At 36.0% G+C, this 21,765-nt stretch overlaps 1 protein-coding gene across 1 annotated transcript in view; it reads right to left on the bottom strand.

The window, feature by feature from the left end:
• The window catches only part of cgnl1 (cingulin-like 1), a 70,287-nt gene that overhangs the window by 32,309 nt on the left and 16,213 nt on the right, over nucleotides 1-21,765 (bottom strand). Inside the window, exons 8-10 of the mRNA XM_056462095.1 lie at nucleotides 21,535-21,747; nucleotides 1,991-2,197; nucleotides 142-246 (exon numbers count right to left, since the gene is read on the bottom strand). Coding sequence (XP_056318070.1) covers nucleotides 142-246; nucleotides 1,991-2,197; nucleotides 21,535-21,747 — 525 coding nt within the window. The remainder of the gene's footprint in view (nucleotides 1-141; nucleotides 247-1,990; nucleotides 2,198-21,534; nucleotides 21,748-21,765) is intronic.

Here is a 21,765-nt window from a genome sequence, read left to right as displayed (position 1 = left end):
AATGCAGTCTTGGTGAGCATCAGAGATTTTAAACGCAGTCTTGGTGAGCATAAAAGACTTAAAACTCCAATCTATAAATCATCCAATAATGATTTCATGCAAACTTAGCTTCAGCCCAGCATTGGGTTTCCCAGTTCTCACCTGCACATCCTCTAGGCGAGTGCTTAGAGCACGGTTTGCACGGGTCATTTCCTCTTCCTGTTCTCTGACCTCAGCGAGAGACTCCTCCAACTGTCTATTCTCGTTCTAGTTGCAAACAAACACATTACAGATGTTTTACAGATCTCTGTGTCTAGACTTAGATTAAGCCAGAGCAAGAGTTAATGGAGAATCTGTGCTGATGAAATTCCAGACAAGACAATCCTAATCTCCGTCTGGGGAAATGGTCTCATGTTGATGCCACTATCAGAACATAATATAAAATATAGTGGCAGAAGATTTCTTGCAGTTACAGTATGCACAGTGGCTGGGAGAGATCAAAACTGCTGCAAGTTAATAAAATGCATATATACAGTGTTCAGCATATACAAGTACACCCCTCACAAATCTCTCTTTTAAATTCATATTTTTAATAGGAAGCTGTACAATATTATATTTGTGCATATACATTAGATTAGTCAGTACTGAAGCCAAATCTGGAGCTTATCTAACAAAATAACTTATGATAATGGTGCAAAAACTAGTATAGCCAAATGTATATGTTATAGAAAAATATTAAATACAAATTAAAAAAAAAAAAAAAAAAAATCAAGAGAATCAAAAAAAAAAAAAAATTTAATTGAAATTTTGTAGGTTGTAATTTATTTTGCAATATTTTGCTTACATTTTTAATAGTATTTTTTTTTATTTCTAAATATGTTTGGTGACTAAAATATTATTTTAAGAAATATATCTCTTTAATAAATCTGTTTTGTTTAAATGCACAAAATACATTGCCTATATTCACTGAGAAATGGAGAAAAATACTCATTTTCAAAATGGGGTGTCCTCAGTTATGCTGAGCACTGTATAGAAAAGCCTATCAAATTCAAAATAACGTCATCAATTTGCCAATATACACATCCGCAACATATGCAAATACAGAAAAATGCTGCAAATAGCACAGACCACAATAAAAATGTTGTGGAGCTGCAAAAAGTGATGAACCCTGCTTCCTGTTTAGAGTCTGTTGTACATACAAACAACAAGGAACCGTACAACCAGAAGATTAAAATATACAAAACTCGCCTCTCAAATCTCTCAATAACTGACAAAACAGGAGCTTAAACAGGAAACAGTGGGGTTTGGAATGATGAAGATGTTTTGTCAATTTATTACTACTTTTTCTATTTGCATGTTTTTTTAAGGAAAATGACACTTTTCTAATTTATTTGACTCATTTTACAACTCCCCTAGTGGTAAACAGCTGAGGTTGACCACTATTGAATCCAGTTAGTCAATCTTCAGGTTTGGTTGGAGTACTTTTATCTTAACTTAGCATAAATCATTAAATCAGATTAGACATTTAGCATCTCTCTCTGAGAAAAATAAATAGTTTAATAATTTTGATCATTTTAATTTTAATAATAAGTTTAGTCATTTTCCTTTTTAAAGCTTGACCCTTCTGTAGTTACAATGTGGACTAAGATTGACAGAAATAGAAAAGTTGTTATTTTCTAGGTCGACATGTCTCGGAACTATAATCTCACTCCAGCGTAATAATCATGAAACTTTTCTGCCATACCATGGCTGCAGCAGGCGTAATGATATTACAAAGAATCAAGCTTTAAATAGGAAAATTATCAAAACTCTTCTATTTTTTACTTAATGGTCCATGAAATTCAGTGATTAATGTTTAAGTTTAGGGGACTTGTAAAATGAGCCCACTTCCAAATAAATAAAAAATGTTCCTTTAACTCAGCTCTTTAGCTCTCAGCCAGTGCAGTTTTGAGTATTAAAAATTTAAGCTTTTTTTCTCCCCACAATAAAACAAATGGAAATTTGAAGGCACCTCAAGTCTGCCGGCTCTCTCCCCCAGCCGGCTCTCCTGCAGTTTAGCTTCATCAATGATGCGGTTGAGTTTGGCCACTTCGTTCTCCAGCTCCTGTGCCCTCTTGCGAAGTCTCTCAATCTCCTGAGACAGGCGGCTTGTCTGGCTCTCAGAAACCTTTCGTGCTGCTTCCACTTCCTCTTTCTCCTTATTGGCTGTAACATGGTTCTGGAGAGGGAACAGAAGGACATTATGGATTACCCTACAAACCCACAGATTTTATTCAAGGTACAGAAATAACACTAAAAGTAGAACTGCCTTTGCAATCAAATACTTTTTTGCAATGGCTCACATTTGTCAAGTGCACAATTCATTCATTCATTTTGCTTTGGCTTAGTCTCTTTACCGCCAACTTATCCAGCATATGTTTTACACAGCAAATGTCCTTCCAGCTGCAACCCAGTACTGGGAAACATCCATACACACTCATTCACACTCATAAACTACAGACAATTTAGTTCATCCAATGAACCTATAGCGCATGTCTTTGGACTGTGGGGAAAACCGGAGCAGCCGGAGAAAACATATGCCAACACGGGGAGAACATGCAAACTTCTCACAAAAAAAATTCCAACTGACCCAGTTAGTGCTCGAACCAGGGTTGCAGCTGGAAGGCCATCTGCTGTGTAAAACATGTGCTGGATAAGTTGGCGGTTCATTCTGCTGTGGCGACCCCAGAATAATAAAGGGACTAAGCCGAAAAGAAAATGAATAAGGAATACACCACCAGTCAAACGTTTTGGAATATATATAAAAAGTCTCTTCTTGTACTAATAAATGAATTAACACTTGAGTGATTTTTTTCAGGACTCTTTAACAAATATGACTGTGGACACACTGTACCTACACACAGTTCTGTCCAAACAGATTACAAATGATGATTTTCATCAGAGGTGTCATTTAAGTTAATGAGACTGGAGTCTGAGGAATAGATTATAGTTTAAATTATATTCAAATAGAAAACATTTCTGGTCCAAATAAATGAAGGTTTGATCGGTGAGCAGAAGAAACCTCTTTAAAAAAATGTTAAAAACCATACTGTTCTCAAAGCCTTTGACCAGTGGTGTATATATCATGGTCACCAAAAATAATAACACAAAAATAAAACAAAACATCTTAAAATTTTGACTCCAGGTGTAATAAAGTAAATAAACTATTACAACAGAATGAGTCTATTAAAAAAGTGAAATCCCAACCAACAGTGCTGAGGTTAAAGTAAATGACCCAGTTCAGTTTATTAGCGCCTTCTACTCAGAGTCAGCTAAGCATGTCTCCTTCAGTTTCTCAGTGACTCAACCTGACACATTACACCATTTCCTGATTCCTTAAGCCTCCTGACGAGTTACGGGTTCAGCAGGCATCTCTAAACGTGAACGAATTCCTTAATTAGGCTGTGCGCTGTTGGTGGCAGCTTTTGTCTGGTTTGGGCTTTAGCTCAGCCAGAGTACGTAACACTCCGGGTTCTACTCCGCCAAGTTTTATGAATAAGCGAGACTGTCCTGTAGAGCTGCTGTACGTGTAAAAGACATTGTCCCATTCCAGACTCATTCTGAAAGCGGACAAGGTCACCTAAAATGACTCGTAACAAACCGAGACAGATGTCATACAATGAAGGACTCTTTATCCTGTTGATGACAGCTCAAAGATTACACACAACAGAACTGGACGAGCAGGTAGAGTGTTTGCTATGCACGAGAGAATGACAACCAACTGGTTTAACCATCCACAACGAGCAACTGCTGACAAAGACCATACATCAATTATAGCTGAACAAAAAGGCAAGTCTAATCGGTGTCATTTTATAATGATAATTCACCAAAACAAATACATTTACTCACTATTCATTCTCCCCAAGTGGTTCAAAAATTTCATGAGTTCCTTTCTTCTGTTGAACACAAACTAATATATTTTGAAGAAAGCTGTCACCTCACAGCAAGAAGGTTGCTGGTTCGAGCCTCAGCTGGGTCAGTTGGCATTTCTGTGTGAAGTTTTCATGTTCTCCCTGCGCTTGCGTGGGTTTCCTCTGGGTGCTCCGGTTTCCCCCACAGTCCAAAGACATGCGGTACAGGTGAATTGGGTAGGCTTCACTAAATTGGGTAGGCTAAATTTTCCATTGTGTATGTGTGTGTGAATAAGTGTGTATGTGTTTCCCAGTGATGGGTTGCAGCTGGAAGGTAATCCGCTGCATAAAACAAATGCTGGATAAGTTGACGGTTCATTCCGCTGTGGTGACCCAAGATGAATAAAGGGACTAAGTCGAAAAGAAAATTGAATAATTGCAAATAATGAATGAATGAAAACTTTAGACCATTGACTTCCATGATATACTGTAAAACCCAACAGTCAATTTATCAAATGAAATGAGTGTAGTTAACTCAAAATTTACTGAAAGTTAATTCTACTCATTTGAAAAGAGTTTTGAACTCAGTGTTGAAGGTAATGAGTTAATTAAATACCTCATTACTTCAACTTTAATGGAGAAAGTTAATAGTACTAATATAGATAAGTTTTTTTTAACTCAAATGGTTTGTTGCAATCAGTTTCCTCACGGTTTCAGTTGCCTTAACTTATTGGGTTTTACAGTACTCCGTTGGTTTAAGTTCTCTTCATTAATTGGGTTTCACTGTGCTCAAATTTCTTCATTTACTCAAATGGATTAAGTTAACAGTACTCATTAGCTTTAGATTTTGAACTTAAATGGTTTGTTGTAATCGGTTTCCTCAAACAGTTTGAGTTACCTTAACTTTTTGGGTTTTACAGTGTAGAAAAAATTAATACTATGGAAGTCAATGGTTACAGGTTTCCAATATTTTTCAAAATATCTTCTTTTGTACTCAACAGATAAAAGGAACTCATAAAGATTTGAAGCAAGTATGAGTAAATGACAACAGAATGTTCTTTTTTTTAGTGAACTATCCCTTTATGTATTTAACTTTTTGCATACATGTGAAGAGTTTAAATGCAAAAGCTTCTAAATGCCCTCTCAAATGTTCTTCTAAAATTGGTATTTATAATTAGTCTATATTTTATATAAATTTTTGGCAATTTAAAGGCAATGAAAATAACCTATTCTTTACCACAAAAGTGAAAATACTGAACCTACACACAGGAGCCTGAGAAAAATTTAGAAGATCACTTCAGATGGCACTTAGAGGCTTTCAAACCTGGACAATTCTTATACAGGTCAAATAAAGAAATGGGTTTTCAAGTCCTAAAATGATAAGTTCATCTGAGCTTAAATTAAAATGTAATAATTATTAATAAAAGATAATTACTATAGTATTTCATATTTTTACTCTGTATATAAAACACCAATAAATTAAAATGTCATCACCATAATAAGATGCGTTTTCCCATTTTTTATCCATGCGTGTACCCTACCTGACAAATGTCCTGTCACCTATCCAAGTTTTAGGAACAGCAAATAATATCTTGACTACTAGTTGATCATTTGGTATCAGAAGTGGCTTATATGAAAGGCAAAGGCCTCTAGATTACGCTTATTTTACCGTGATAAAATATGATCATGCCTTGATTTCTAATTATTTAATTAGGACAGTAAAGTCTGACTTTGCTTGGACAAAAATCTTGTCACTGAATAGAAATAATGTACAGTATAGAATATAAAGTCATGGTGCAGTGGAAAAAGAATGAATATTGTTTATGACTCTCATAAGACTGGAGGACTGCATCCATACATCTCTGCAATGACAAATCACTTAATAATAAAGTCATCTGGAATGGCAAAGAAAGCGTTCTTGCAGGACTCCCAGAGTTCATCAAGATTCTTTGGATTCATCTTAAATGCCTCCTCCTCCATCTTATCTCCATGCTCAATAATGTTCATGTCTGGTGACTGGGCTGGCCAATCCTGGAGCCCCTTGACCTTCTTTGCTTTCATGAACTTTGATGTGGAGGCTGAAGTATGAGAAGGAGCGCTATCCTGCTGAAGAGTTTGCCCTCTCCTGTAGTTTGTAATCCAATGGGCAGCACAAATGTCTTGATACCTCAGGCTGTTGATGTTACCATCCACTCTGCAGATCTTTCGCACGCCCCATACTGAATGCAACCCCAAACCAGGATTTTTCCTTCACCCAACTTGACTGATTTCTGTGTGAACCTTGGGTCCATGTGGGTTCCAGTAGGTTTTCTGCAGTATTTGTGATGATTGGGATGCAGTTCAACAGATGATTCATCAGAAAAATCAACTTTCTGCCACTTTTCCAAATGATCAACTAGAAGTCAAGTTATTATTTGCTGCTCTTACAACTGGGATCGACAACAAGAGGTAGTGTATAGGTTGTCAGGTAGTGTATAAGTATGTTACTGTTTAAATTAAAATTGTCGATTGTCGTTTTTATTATTATTTTTAAAATGCCCTTTTTTGCAGATTATGTTTTAGATTTGTACAAGAATTAAGATGAGTAACTACCTGCAATACAATAGCAAGCCAAAAATATTGTCTGATAAACGTCACCTGTAGTTCTAAATGTGCTTTTAAAAATTGTACAGAAGTAAATATCTTCAGGGTTATAAATATCCTGCAACCAGTAATAGATGCCTGATTGTTTAGATAGTGGCTGAAATACCAGTTGATTAATGGAGCAAAATTGCAACAGCATACCTTGTAATCAGCAAATGTGAATGGCAAGACACAAATGTGTGTGTGTTGTTCATGTGTGTTAATGTGCAGTGCTTCAGCGCTAAACACAGCAGTGACTCATTAGCAGAGTTTGCTAGATTTATGTCGGTTCTGCTTACAGTTCAAAGTCCCGATGCCCCTTTAGGAATCTCCTCTCTGCCCTCACTGGTCAGTAATGCTTCACTCATTAACCACGACACCACCCAAAATAACTATGGTCACCCACCACAAAACAAACCCAGCCGACGGTTACGCCACACACCACCCCTAAACTGCAGGGGCCAGAAGGAGGAGTCTCGCTAATGTATACCTACCCTAAGACAACACATTCCATGCTTGCAAAAGTGCAGAAGATAAAAAGAAATGGACAAAGTTTATTGAGGAGTGACCCCTTGAAATCGTAGATATCAGCGGTTTGCCTTTAGTAAAGCGGAGGAGTGAAAAGTTAAAATTATACTCAAGAGAAAGCACAGCTACTGAATGAAAAGAATCTGGCACTAGAATGTGGCCCAAAATACAGTATTACTGGGTAAAAGTAAAAATGGTAACACTTTATATTCTCGAACACATAGTTAATGTTAGTTCATATATTTAGTAACATGAACAAACAATGAGCAATGCTTGTACATCATTTATTAATCGTAGTTCAACATTAAAATTAAATTAAAAATTAAATTAAAAATTAAATTAAATTAAATTAAATTAAATTAAATTAAATTAAATTAAATTAAATTAAATTAAATTAAATTAAATTAAATTAAATTAAATTAAATTAAATTTAATTAAATTAAATTAAATTAAATTAAATTCATGTTTATTTCTGTAGCACTCTTACAATGTAGATTGTGTCAAAGCAGCTTAATATAGAAGTTCTAGTAAATTGAAACAGTGTCAGTTCAGTTTTCAGAGTTGAAGTTCAGTTTAGTTCAGTGTGGTTTAATTTTCACTGCTGAAAGTCCAAACACTAGAGCAAATCCATCAATGCGCAGTCCCAAACCAAGCAAGGCAGTGGCAAGGTGCAAACTTCACCAATTGACGAAAGTGAAATAAAAAATAAATAAAATTCAAGAGAAACCAGGCTGAGTAGTTAGTTAATGCAATTGATTTAACCTGGATTAATGATGAACAACTGTGTTTTAATTGACTAATGTCAATAAATAAATGTATATTTCATTGATTGTTCGTGTTAGTAAAAACATTAACTGATTTAAAAAATAAAATAAAAAAAATCAAGAAGAAATTCTTGTTTCACCATGCTGAATCAATCTCAAATGCAAAGTAAAATAAAATTAATAAAGTAATTAGTCAGACAGATATACAGAGGTTTGTTTAAAGGGGAAAAACAAAACACTATTAAACTGCACAAGCGTGTAGGACAAACACAAGTATATTTTCTGAAGCATCTGTGTATGTCAATATATAACTTATAGCTTTCACCATCTATTCACTTTTAGTAAGAACACTAAGCATAAGTATATTCCCTTACACAAGTGTTTAGATTTTTGTTCCAATCCCCTGAGACTTTCATTCATCTTTTGAACACAAGTGAAGATATTTTAGATGAAATTCGAGAGCTCCCTCATCCCCCACAGACAGCAACGACCCAACACATTCAAAGTCAGGAAAAGGAACCAAAAATATTGTCAAAACATTCCATGTGACTTCAGTGGTTCTACTGTAATCATACAAAGCTCAATGAACACTTTGCGGCAAAAACTTAATCTGTAAAAGGTTTGTTTTTAAAAGGGTGTGCGTTTATTGACAGTATGACACTTTACCATTAGAGTTTCCAGCGCAACACACAAGCATCATATTGCCTGTTGTAAATGGGTACTCTAATCATTTTTTGGTGTACAAATGTGTTGTTGGAGCTTTTTATGGCTACATATGAACCACTGAAGTCATGGAATGTTCTGACAAGGGTTTTCTTTCTCTTTCTGTTTGAACATTTCAGGACCGTTGCTGTCTGTGGAAGATGAGGGAGCTCTCATATTTCATCTAAAGCATGGGTGACCAAACATTTTCTTATGACAGTCCAAAAACCAAACTTGATTGAGGCTAATGGGCCAAAGGTAGTAAGTGTTGCCATGAGTATTTTTCTAATTTATTTAATAATATTTAAAACTAGCTAGAAAACATGGCTTTAGATTAACTGCAGTACACATATTTTGTTTTACATTTTATATTAAACATATTACAGTAAAAACAAAAACAATCTAATTTATAACAGGATGGAGTTACACTAGTTTTTGCCTTGTTTTGCTCACCGATGCCTTCTGCATAGTCCTCTATTTGACGAGTGACAGTATTTACATTTTAAAAAACAGATTCATTTACAACATTTCATTGAAACATTTGATTTCAGTTTGCATTTTCGTAGCTTAGAAATAAACCCCTTAACCTTCTATATCTTTCTCACTCTTCTCTCAGATGGGATAGTGGGCCAAATCAAAGGTTACTTTGGGCATCTCTGATCTAAAGTATCTTAATGTGCACTCTGAAGATGAACAAGGGTCTCAGGGCTTTGGAAGGAACGAGGGTGAGAATAACATAATAAAACTATCACTTTGGTTAGTGAGTATGTTTACATGGACATCAATGCTCCAATTTTAAAACGATTAAGACAATACTCTGATTAAATTCTACCATGTAATAGTGATTTTTGATGACCTTAATTCAACTAAGGTCATAATCAAACTAAACAGAAATCGGATTAAGACATGTGGAGTTTTCCTATTTTAGTGGCATTATTGAAGTGCAGTACAGACATGTAAACACCGCAATTAAAATATTACCGTTTTGTAGTATTTTTGCTACATTTTGCGAGAGGATGCACTCATGGCAGTTGTCAAACTAATGAGAATGTCTTCAAGCAAGAGAGCACATTTTGTAAAACAATGGCTGTGCTCTCATCCAGTACCTCGGAGTTTGTTGCGGAGGCATGAATGAAAAATTAGTCAATAAAATCTCAGAGGTGTCCTGTTGCTTGAGAATTTGTACCTGCCATCGTCTGTTTGCACACAGAGTAAGAAGTTAACTGTAGTTGAATTATTCACAAAACTAAAAACAAAACACCCAAAATCACCTTCATATGGTGCCATGATGAACATTGTTGTTGTGTGAAACGCTGGAGAAAACTAACATCGATTGTTGACGTAATGACGTTAATCGAACTTTGTGCTATAACATGTAAAACGGGATCATGAAAGGATCATTCACAACACAACCCAAGTAAACACCTTAATTATATAATTGTTTTATTCATATTAAGGCTATTAATTAGATTACTGATGTCCATGCAAGCATAGTCATTGAGTTAAGTGCAAATGTCCTCCCCCCATTTTTTTTTGTATTTTACACCCCCTTATGCATTTATGATGTCTGTGTCTTTGAGAGAAGGTTTAACTGTGGCAGCATTCCCTTCCCTTGAAAGGAAATGAGACATTTCACTACTGATAAGGTACAAGACACTGGGACACTGCTGAGAAACTGTTGCACTTTGGAAACTCTTGTTTGTATTATACGAACATTCACACGTTCCCTTTCTCTCCATGCCCCAGTTCCAGCAGTCAGGCCTTTTTGAAGAGCAGAAAGAGCGGGAAAGGAAAGGCCAGAGCGGAGCAATGTTTGTTTCTTGACAGAGGCATTACAAAGAGATTTGAGAAAGCGGTGTGCTCTGAATGGAGCTCCAGTCTGCTCAGGCTGTGTATGTATAGTTGGGCATTAACCAGCATTGTGAAAGTGTTTAAAAAGCACAAGAATAACAATGGCTGGAGAATCACAATTAGTTCATGAACTCTGAGGAAGGACAAAGAGCGTCTTCAAGCTTTGCAGCACTAAATCTTCACAGCACCGTTTATTGCCTGAATCATTGGTGAAACTAATCAACCCATCTAAAGCTGTTATGAATTCACCATCATTTTTTTTTCCCTTCACATGCATCAGCGTACTTCCACAGAGCTAAAGCTCTCTAATCCACTCTCAAATCATTCAGGTCTACATGTCAAATGTATAATCTGGCGGAGTACAACATAATCTTCAAGCCGTGCAGAGAGCCAAGCAAAATTTAATCACAAGTCAAACCCAGTTTCAAAATGGATTGCCATTTATATAAACAGTGTTCTGAAGAAAGCTACGGCTCTTTGACTAACTATTCATTTCTACAGAACAGTGTTTTTTATTTATTATTTTTGTCACATGACCTTAGACATACACCACTTGGAAACCACCATTTGGAAACATTAGGATTTAGTGTTTCTGTTCACTGAGGCTGCATTTATTTGATCAAAAACACAACACATTTAATATAACATTTAGATTTATGATAAAACAAAAATAAATGTAATTTTTCAGAATTATTTAATGAACGTAAAATTAAAAATAACTGCTTCACTTAATAATAATAAATAATATCGTTATTAACATTAAAAATGTCTAATCTTAATCAATTTAATGTGTCCTTATGAATAAAAGTATCATTTTAAAAAGAAACACAAGTTTTTAATTGTACTTTTAAACCAACGTAATACATCACAGATTCTACAAAATACAGTATGAAACAGCACAACCATTAATATTAATAATAATCAAAGAAGTTTATCGAGCAGCAAACCAGCATTTTTTTTTATTATTCCTAAAAGATATTGTGTTACTAAAAACTGAAGTAATGATGCCAAAAAGTTTGAAGTTGCAGGAATAAAAACTATATATATATATATATATATATATATATATATATATATATATATATATATATATATATATATATATATAAATAATGCTCATTTATATATTATTAGCATTTTTGATAAATAAATTCTCCCTTGATGAACAGAAGAGACTTCTATTTTTTTATCATCAGGACAAAATATTTCTCTACAAAATCCCTAATGACCTTCATAAATAAGCTACATGTATCAAAGTTAATCCATATTGTATACAGTGTTTCAATGCCCACACATTCCCAACACATTATTTCTAAGATAACTACTGCACTGATACTTGTGTTACAGAAGGCACAAGCAACAATTTCATCTACAATACATTCATGAAGTTCCAAATTCCAGTCTAAAATGCACGTGTGATCTTATTTCAATGAAAACAACCAAGCTTGAGTATTTACTGAGAGAGCCAAGACCAATTAGTCATCCATTCCTATGGTCAACCTTTGAAAGTGACCTCTGTTGACACGCCAGGCGCTTTTCTCAATAAAAGAACTGTGACTCGACAGTAAGATAAGAAAACATGACCATAGAAACATAAGCGACAGGTCATCCAAGGTACTTGAAACTTTATCAGACAGGCACAAAGTGTTCAGCCTTTGAATACCACAGCAACACTAAAGACTCCAGCTTCACTCCAGCTCCAAACAACAGCAGGTCTGTTTCTGCATCCTGGTGGTATACGTTACAATAGCTGTGCTCCTAAACAAAGAGCACATACACATGAATGTGCCGAAGCAGGACGAAGCGCGGAGGATAGGCGAGAGGTGCTCAAGCTGGAAATGAAAAAGCGCTGCTTGAAAAGCACTGGCTTCTTTCCAGCTATAGAAGACGTCTGTAATAACCTCCTCTCGTCCTTCATGGAGGGCGAGAAGAAAACATTTTCTCTGAATGAGGAGGGTGTTGTTGATGGCAGGAAGGCATTGTGGAGGCTGAACTGCACAAATCTTATCCAGCTTTTTTTTTTTACTACCACCAAACCTTTTGTTTCGGTGAAACAATGTTTCAGGCAAGTAGGTGGCCAAGGACACATTTGGACTTGTTACTTTATAAATGCAGTCACATGAGTGATTTTTGGGATGAGCTCAAATCTATATATTAGGTTTGTCGCGATACCATTAATTCATCTTACAATACTATACCAGCTTAAGTATCACGATACCAAGTAGTATTGCGATATTGTAATTGATATAACTCAAATTATAATGAAAATTGTCAGAAATGCTATATTTCACATTATAATAGATTTTGAATTTAATTTATAATTTCCTTATTATTGAAAAAAGTATCATTTGCACGTCACTTAACCTAAAATGAATTAGTTCTTTTTTTTTATTTTGTATCTAACTACCACAAAAAATACTTTAAAATAAAGATACAAATTATACCAAACAACATTTGTAAAAAAAAAAAAAAATCCTGTTGCTATTTTGGGTTTTTCATCGATTGTTTTTTCCCCAGTCTTAACAATCTAAAGTAATTTAAAAATGCACTTTTTTTCATAGATTGTAGCAGTTGTTGTAGCAAACCTATTGAGAGGAACAGAAATTAACCGATTCAGATGTGTGTTTGAAACGTCATAAAACATTTAACCTTATTGGGCTCCACAGACTATTAAAATAAATCATCTATTGTTGCACAAACGTGTGAGCATTTTAGTCACTTCAGCCACAGTATTGCGATACTACTATAGTACTGGTAAACCGTGCAACCCTACTAAATATATCTACTTAATTTCAGCAACAAACAAGAAAGTTTGTATAAAAGTTTTACACCTTTTAGAAACTTTGATTCACTTGTTTTGATATACTTGTACACTTTTGAAACACATTTTGATCACTCCTAAAGAATGCATATTAGTACCTTAAAGTTACATATTATTGCCTATAGTTACAGAATCTCTGAATAGGAACTAGTTTTACTAGCTACAGTGCAACGTGGTGGTCTCCATTATAGTTAGTTTTTGTTATGTGTCTTAAGTTTTATGATTACTGTTACTGTATAGTCAGTGGTGTAAAGTAACAAATTACAAATATGCAAATTACTGTAATTGAGGAGTTTTTTCTAAGAAATAGTAATTTACTAAGTAGTTTAAAAGTAAAAGTAAAAAAAAAAAATTCTCTCTCTCTATATATATATATCATAAAATTAAAGCACTTTTTCAAAATGTAACTACGACACTAGACCCCTCAGTGACAATCACAGATCTATCATCAGCCATCACATTCCTCTCTTTAAAACCAAACCACTCAGCTGGAGCCTGGACTGAATCCTTAGCCTTGCGCTTCTGCGTTTAATCCTATAAAGATGTAAACTCTGAGGGTAGGACCCCCTGAGCTGAGCTCGTGGCTGGGGGTTTTTAGGGCTCCAGGACTCTACTCTTCACTCTGGCTCTGTGGGACAGCGAGAACAAAGGCAGAAGAATCCAGGCCAAAGCTGGACTGAGCCCAGGCTGTAGTGAGGACCCTGAAATGACCCACTTACACAGAGTGTGCGTCACGCATGAGGGCTGCTGTTTATATGGAGACTACAAACTGTCACAGTAATCGCATATAATCATTGTCACTGTCTATCAAGACACAGAAATGCTGCCGACTGAGCTTGTCATTATTAAGCCGAAGGGTGAGATGTACAGTACTATGCAAATGGTTTAGGGCACCAATGCTTTTGCTTTGCATACTTTTGCACTGTATTGCACATAATTATCCATTTAAAATGTTAGTCTCTTTATTTATGGATTAGACACATGCAGATATTTAATAATTCAATATATGATGATAATGAACATGCACACTATTAATATTTATCTTGAATAATTATTTATTTTTAGAGTGCTTTTTAAGAATATTCAGATTGTATTTGCAGATCAGCAAAAAAGGATAGAAGATTTAAATGATAATCTTAATAGTTCAAACGTGAACATTTGTACATGTTATTTTGGCCTACTGCATGCTGAACTATTGGCCTGACTACTTATAGGCCTATTGTTTGATAACACTGTGCATTAAGACTTCAATAGCTAGCATTAGGTAACTAAACTCACTGTGAAAACTACGAAAGCATTTAGACAGAATCTGCAGACTTTTTCTGCTATTTCTACACAAAATTTAGTAAAAGATGTATGGATTTAGGTGGAATGATTTTGAGAGTACAGAGGCTGAAAACTTAAATAAAATTTAGGCAGGATTTTTTTTAAGTTAAGGTTTAAAAATGCAAACCCTATTAGAAGCACTTGTTTATTGAACAAAGCTACAGCAGGTCTCAAATAATACATCCACTGGAAGAAAATATTACTTTACAAATTGTATTGTACATAAGTTATCTAAACAAAAGCCTTTTATTCAATAATATTACTGAAACTCTTATTATAACTGAATTAATATACATTTACATTAGTAAATGAATGGATTGAATGGGGTAAAAATCTGCAAAAATCTGAAGAGGTTTATGCAGTTTCTGTGGGTGCAGATGTGTACATATTGCACTTTTTAATCAATATGAAATTTTATTAAGTTGAGTCATTTGTTTACTTTAAACATGCACACTACGGCAAGGTGATTACTCAAAAATTAATCGAAATCGACAATCAGATCCTATAATCGATCAAATTTTTCAAGGTGAATTTTTTTCAATTACTATCCCTACCAGGTGGAGTCTTGTGAAGCCGATCTGTTAAGGCTAATTTATACTTATTATTTTATGATTTATACTTATTATATTATTTTAATATTATACTTCCACCAAGCGCACACGTACGATCAGGCGCAGCCTTCGTATACCTGCGCACCTCTTACAAAAATGTAACTACACATCACAATGATGCATAGTGCAAGCTTTGTGATTGGTCAGTTTGGTAGTGGTGACAAGGGTGGGTGGCATGGGGAAGCACGTTTTATGCAATGTGTGTTTTAATTTCAGTTGTTCAGCAATGATATTCAATAAAGAATCATACATAACAGATAGTGTGTGTTTACATCAATTATTTTAAAATCAAGCAATGCACCCTACATTCAAAAATCTCTCACTTGTAATGTGTGGGCATTTTTACTGCACAAAACTTGTCAGTGAACTACGAGGGCAAAAACATAAAATAAATATATAAAATAATGGTTCATTAATAGTAATCAAGTTAAAAATGTTCAATTAATAGAGATTTTGATTTAATGCCAAATCGCCCAGCCAGCCCTAGAGCACATACAATAAAGCATTACACTATTACAAGCATTACAAGTATTTTTTGGGTATTATTCTTGTTAAAGTAACTTTTTTGCAGCTTTGGTCAATATCACAACAATACTATATACAGTGATAAAAACTTCGAAACAAGAAAATTTGACACAGTCACAAGCCTCGTATGTATTTATGTAGAAATGAATGCATGTAAAATTACATCTTCAAGTAAATGTCTGTATTTAACGTGACTTTGACACCAAACACAACTTGAACTGTTTAGGGCAGGACTGCATGGAGGCCATTTCATGATTGTCAGTGTTTTCTCAGATGTTCATTCATTTTCTTTCAGCTTAGTGCTTTATTTATTAGGGGTCACCAACTGAACCGCCGACTATTCCGGTATATGTTTTACACAGCGGAATGTGCTTCCAGCAGAAACCCAGTACTGGGAAACATCCATACACTCTCGCATTCACACAAACACTCATACACTATGAGTAATTTTGTTCATCCAATTCACCTATAGCACGTGTTTGGACTGTAAGGGGAAATCGAAGCAGAAATCCATGCGAACGCATGGAGAACATGCCAACTGACTCAGTTGGAACTAGAAAACAGCGACCTTCTTGCTGTGAGGCGACAGTGCTAACCACTGAGCCACCGTGCCACCCCTGGGTATGGGCTTATTATCTTGCTGAAAAATAAAAGAATTACAAGGCGCGCTTTTTAGAAGGACTGACATGTCCATGTCTGTATGTTTCAGCATTTACAATGCCATCAATTCAGAGCATATTGCAAACAGCACTGGCAGAAATGCAGCTCAAACCAGGAGAGAGCTTCCAGCATTATACACTAAAGTCTTACCTCTCTCTTCATTCTCTTTCATGTCTCAAACAATTAGACCACAAACTTCCAACTCCAACAAGTATTGTCTGGTTGCATTCTTTTAAAGAGAATGAGAAATAATTATACATGGTCATTATACTATTACTTGCACAACAAATTTAATGCTGACCTAAAACTTTTGTACAAATGCACATAATCTCTTTGAAGCCTGTATTTGCTTTGATATGGCTGCTCTTCATTGTTTTTGTTCACTGTTCCACATCCCTCTGTCCCTCTATCTCCTCCTCCACTTCCCCTCTCCAGCTGAATCACCACTGCTATCATCACCTGAGGAAACACACCACGTCCTGTGAGACTGCCGGCTCCCCAAACAGCCCCAAGGAGACGGGGAACGCTCAGTATCAGCCACAGCCTACAAAACAAACAAATACAGCACACTGACAGGCCGGCGCTTCTGTCAATACACCATAGGCCACACATCCTGATAGCAGCAACGGTGCGAAATCTGGTTCAGATTTGACTGATGTGACTGGTATCCAGGGAGCAGAGCAGCTGTAGAGAGTAGGCTGGAGGGAATTGTGATTTGTTTTCACATTTACATTTTGAGGGCTTAATAATAATCAATCAAAAGGTTAGTTTTATTATGTTTTGCTTTGTTAATAATGTTACAAAGTAAATACACTGAGGAATACAGTTTGCACTGCATGCTCACGGTTTTTAAAAGCTTTTTTTTGGTGCGTTAATCTTGTCAATAATATTATTGAGAAGGTCATGATTTGCACTCATTAAATAATTACTTTGCATAGTTTTTATTTTACATTCTTCAGGTGATACAAAACACAGACATTTGGGCACAATGCCTTCCTCAGTGTGACACTGAGGAAGGCATTGTGCCCAAATGTCCGTGTTTATCATTATTTAATGAGTGCGAATCATGAACTTCTGAACAAAGAAAATACATAAAAAACCTAAAGCAGCAAAACTGTTTTTTAATAATAATAATAATAATAATAATAATAATAATAATAATAATAATAATAATATTAATATATGATTTCTGAAAAATCATATGACAAGGAAGACTGAAACAATGCTTTAAATTGTAATAATATTCCAAAATAATACTGTAATTTGGTCACATAAATGCTTTGATGGTCAAAATACCTGACATATGTCAGCAAGCATCAGTGCTTATTAAGATTGACATAAGAATAAAAAATGAAATTGAGATAAGAAATATTGTTATAGTGACACTTGCAAGTGCTTTGGGAAATAACGCTTGTCGTAGACGTCACGGGATGACTGACCATGAAAGAACGTGAAGTCTGGCACATTTGTTACCCATGACAGATCAAGATTTTAACAACAGAAAAAAAAATAATAATAATTTGCATAATCTGACATAGTGACTATACATAGTTTATAGTGAGATAGTAACCAGCAATAATAATCGTGTGATCTGACCGTGCCTTAAGACAAGGTTTCGTAGCCTATTAACCTGTACACAAAACTAATTTATGACACTTCTGCAAAGTTCTGGACTAAGAACTAACGCCTGGAAAAGTAAAAAACTAAAATGAATGCACCAACAATTGGACATGTTTGAAGACCCACCCAGAAATATAAACACGTCCAAGTAATCATCTGATATACAGTATTGTCCATAATCAATCTTAGTCATAATAATGAGCAATTGTTTTTGTAAAGTGAACAAGCAAACAAGGAAATCTACCGGAACTCTGGAGAGAATCCATTTACAAGAATGTCTAACCGTTGAGAATCAGGAATCTCTTGCTGAGAAGGGGACACAGTGACCCCCACAACCCTTCTGCTTCCCCTCCTGCTATTAGTGCAAAGCAATACCTTTATATTCAACAGCATGAGACCATCCACATATGTAGCACACAAAACTTGCATTGGGTGTAATGGGAAACACTTGATCAGCAGTCTAAACTCCAACTCAAAGTTTGGGGAATAATCAAACAAATCAAAGTATCTGTTTTTGTACAGTCCTCCCCCAATTGTGTCATCTGTGAGACCCCTCGTCTGCACAGTGACCCACATATTGGCCATGTGCAATTCCCTCATCTATTTGCATATGAAACAAACCCATCATTCATTTCCAAAGAAAGAGAGAGTGAGCAGCTAAACCGCCCCATCAGAGCCTCATTAGATTAGTGACGGCCTGCCACTGCAATTAAGCAGCGCTAAACTCCATTCAGAGCTTCACCCTTCAGTGTTCCTCCACATGGGGCCTTCCTATCAACACCGACACCATAAAGAAGAGGCGTACGGTAACACTCGTTTAGGCCGATGGCTTGGTCGCATGCTGTAATGTCCAGAAAGCCATCATTCACAATCAGTCTCAAACAGTAAAACCATCCTCCATTCTTCAGCCATCCAATCGTGCAGCTGTTCAGAAATAAACACAATGCACTAGGTTTACTGTGGCACCTGACCAAGATTAAACACTTTGTTTAAAATATGTCTAAACTGAGACAACAATGGCCTCCTTTGCACAGGAAGTTCCTTTGTTGAAAAAGGAAGTGAGCTAAGAAGCACGTTGAAGGAGCTAATCACACGTGTGGACACATCTGTCCTCCGACTATCTCTTTCACTTATTCTCTTCCTGTTTTTTCTATAACTCTTTCCATTTTTCACACTGTTATCTTGTGTGTCAGCTTTTGGGTTTTCCCCATTTCTGAATATTAATGACATTTGAAAATTCTGTCTTCATTTAGCCACCCTCCACATGTCCCAAACCTGTTTGAGTTTTTGTTTCATTTAAACACAACAGAAAGTATTTTGAAGAATGCTGGAAACCAGTCCGCTTTGACTTCAATAGTAATTTTATTACTATTATTATTTATTTTAAAAGAAACTCAAAGACTTGAAACCAATTAAGGGTGAGTAAATGTTCATAGATAGTATGCTATAATCATAACCTAGATTGCCAAATCAATATTCATTTCATTCTTTTTTCTTTGGCTTAGTCCCCTATTTATCAGGGGTTGCCACAGCGGAATGAATCACCAACTATTCCAGTATATGATTTACTCAACAGATGCCCTTCCAGCCACAACCCAGTACTAGGAAACACACATACACTCTCACATTCACACACACACTCATACACTAAGGCCAATTGTCTTTAGCCAATTCACCTATATCTATATATAGCATGTCTTTGGACTGTGGGGGAAACCAGAGCACCTGGAGGAAACCCACACCAACACGGGGAGAACATGCAAACTCCCCACAGAAATGCCAACTGGGCCAGCCAGGACTCGAACCAGCAACCTGAGCCACCGGGCTGCCCCGCCAAATCAATAAAACAAATTTAAAGGTGACATCAGATGAAATAAAATAAAAAATAAAAAAAGCCAACTTAGTTAGTGTATTTATGTCCCATGATTTGACCCATTTGAATTTGAATTCTGACCTATTGAATTCAAGCAAACTATGGACTCTGCCCTCCTCATGCACCTTTGTGTAAACAGATAGCAAAGCAGAAAATGATGGTGACTTTAATCTTTTTGCTCTGTGTTCAGATGTAGAAGGGGAACGTACAGGGGACCTTAAACAAAATCGCAGCTGTGAAAGAGGCAACATCGAAATGTATTTGATATTATATATGAAGGGAATTTCCCAGAAGAACAATATCATTGTTTGTGTAAAACAATTTTTTGGGCTTAAGTACGAAACTGGACTCGAATGCAAAGCACCAAAAATACATTTAATGGATGTAAACTTTAAAATTTGTTTAAAAGATGCAAGTAATTTTTCATATTAAATTTGTGTTTGTTTTATTTGGTTACAGTTATCAAACGTTAAGAATCATCATTCTGTATTTATTATTGTGGATCTGAGATTTCACACTAATCATCTCAGAGACTGTAAAGGCTGATTTATACTTTTGCGTTGAGTGATCGCCGTGACCCACGGCGCCTGTCTTGCACATAGTCGTGCATTTATACTTCTGCGTGCTGTTTGTGTTGCTCTGCAATAACACTTCTGAAACCCTAGCTGGCAGTAGGTATTTATGCTCCTCTGTGTCGAGTTTCTCCAAGGGTATATATATATATTTTTTTGAAAGCTACAAGTAGCTAAAACTCGCTTCAGAGGCAGGAACCGGCGGACATGCAACAACTTTAATCATAAGGTAAACACAAAACAACAGTTTCCATCTAGAGCTCCTTCATGGGACTCGACACTTGTAAACACTCACTCCATCGGGCTCGTGGCTCTCAGCACCGCCCACACTTGTCACCAGTACCAAGCTGACCAATCACTTGTGCTATGTGTCATTGCGATGTATAGTTAAATTTTTTGAAAGGTGCAAGTCGACGTCAGCTACGGCGAGAGCTATGCGACCGCGTGAAGGCTGTGTAAGACCATACGTGTGTGCTTGACGTAGAAGTATAAATCAGCCTTTAGGCGGAGCATTTGCTAAATACACCAGTATGACTTATCATATGTATAGATGTTTGATTGAATACATTTTATAGTGATAATGGCAGGCTGCAATGTCAATGATAAATTATATGCTAAATTATACATGCCCCAGATGGTTTGCTGCAATCCCACATTTTTGTCATTATAATGTAAAAACTAATTTGAAGCAAGGTCTCAAATGCTCCTTCATGCCAGTCATACAGACAATAGTCAGCATAAGCTTTAAGTTGGTATAGTATTGTGTGTGTGTACTGCGTTGGTTCCTAAAAAATGGATCGGTTGGCTACCACAGCCACAGAGGGATGGGATAAACAGCAGCTCATTAGCATTTAAAGAAATATGAAGTAAAATGGCTTACTGTGGAAGGAGGTGTTTTTGACTGTGGCTGAACAGGGTTTAAGTTTAATTACGCTACCATTCATAAATTTAACCAAAATTACTTATAGATTTTCATTAAAACCCAAACATATCATATTAACTTGTGTAAAATGGGCACACCTTGAAACGTGACTGTTTTGTTACATGACACTTTTAGTGATGACAGGAAATGATGGGATGATAATGAGGGAACAGGATCAGGAAATGTTTACATAGTTTTTATCATCACAGAAACCACTGCTGTTGTGGTTTGTTTTAGTTAACAATATTAAATGCCAGTGATATATCACCTGTTTGGCATCCTCTGCCACCGTCTGCAGCTTACGGATCTCCTTTTCGTACTGCTCCCTAAGTTTATCCACCTCCTGATCGTGAGTTGCCACCTCTTCTTTGAGAGCTCCTTTAAGGGCGGTCAGCTCCCTCTCGCGCCTCCTCAGCAGCTCCTCCTGTTCCTCTCTGGCCAGAAGCAGGTCTTGGAGGTCTATTTTCAGCTGCATGAAGTCCTGCAGAGAACAACACAT

Source organism: Danio aesculapii, chromosome 7 (assembly GCF_903798145.1).
Source record: "Danio aesculapii chromosome 7, fDanAes4.1, whole genome shotgun sequence".
Lineage (NCBI taxonomy): Eukaryota > Metazoa > Chordata > Actinopteri > Cypriniformes > Danionidae > Danio > Danio aesculapii.
This window is presented reverse-complemented; position numbering and strand designations above follow the sequence as displayed.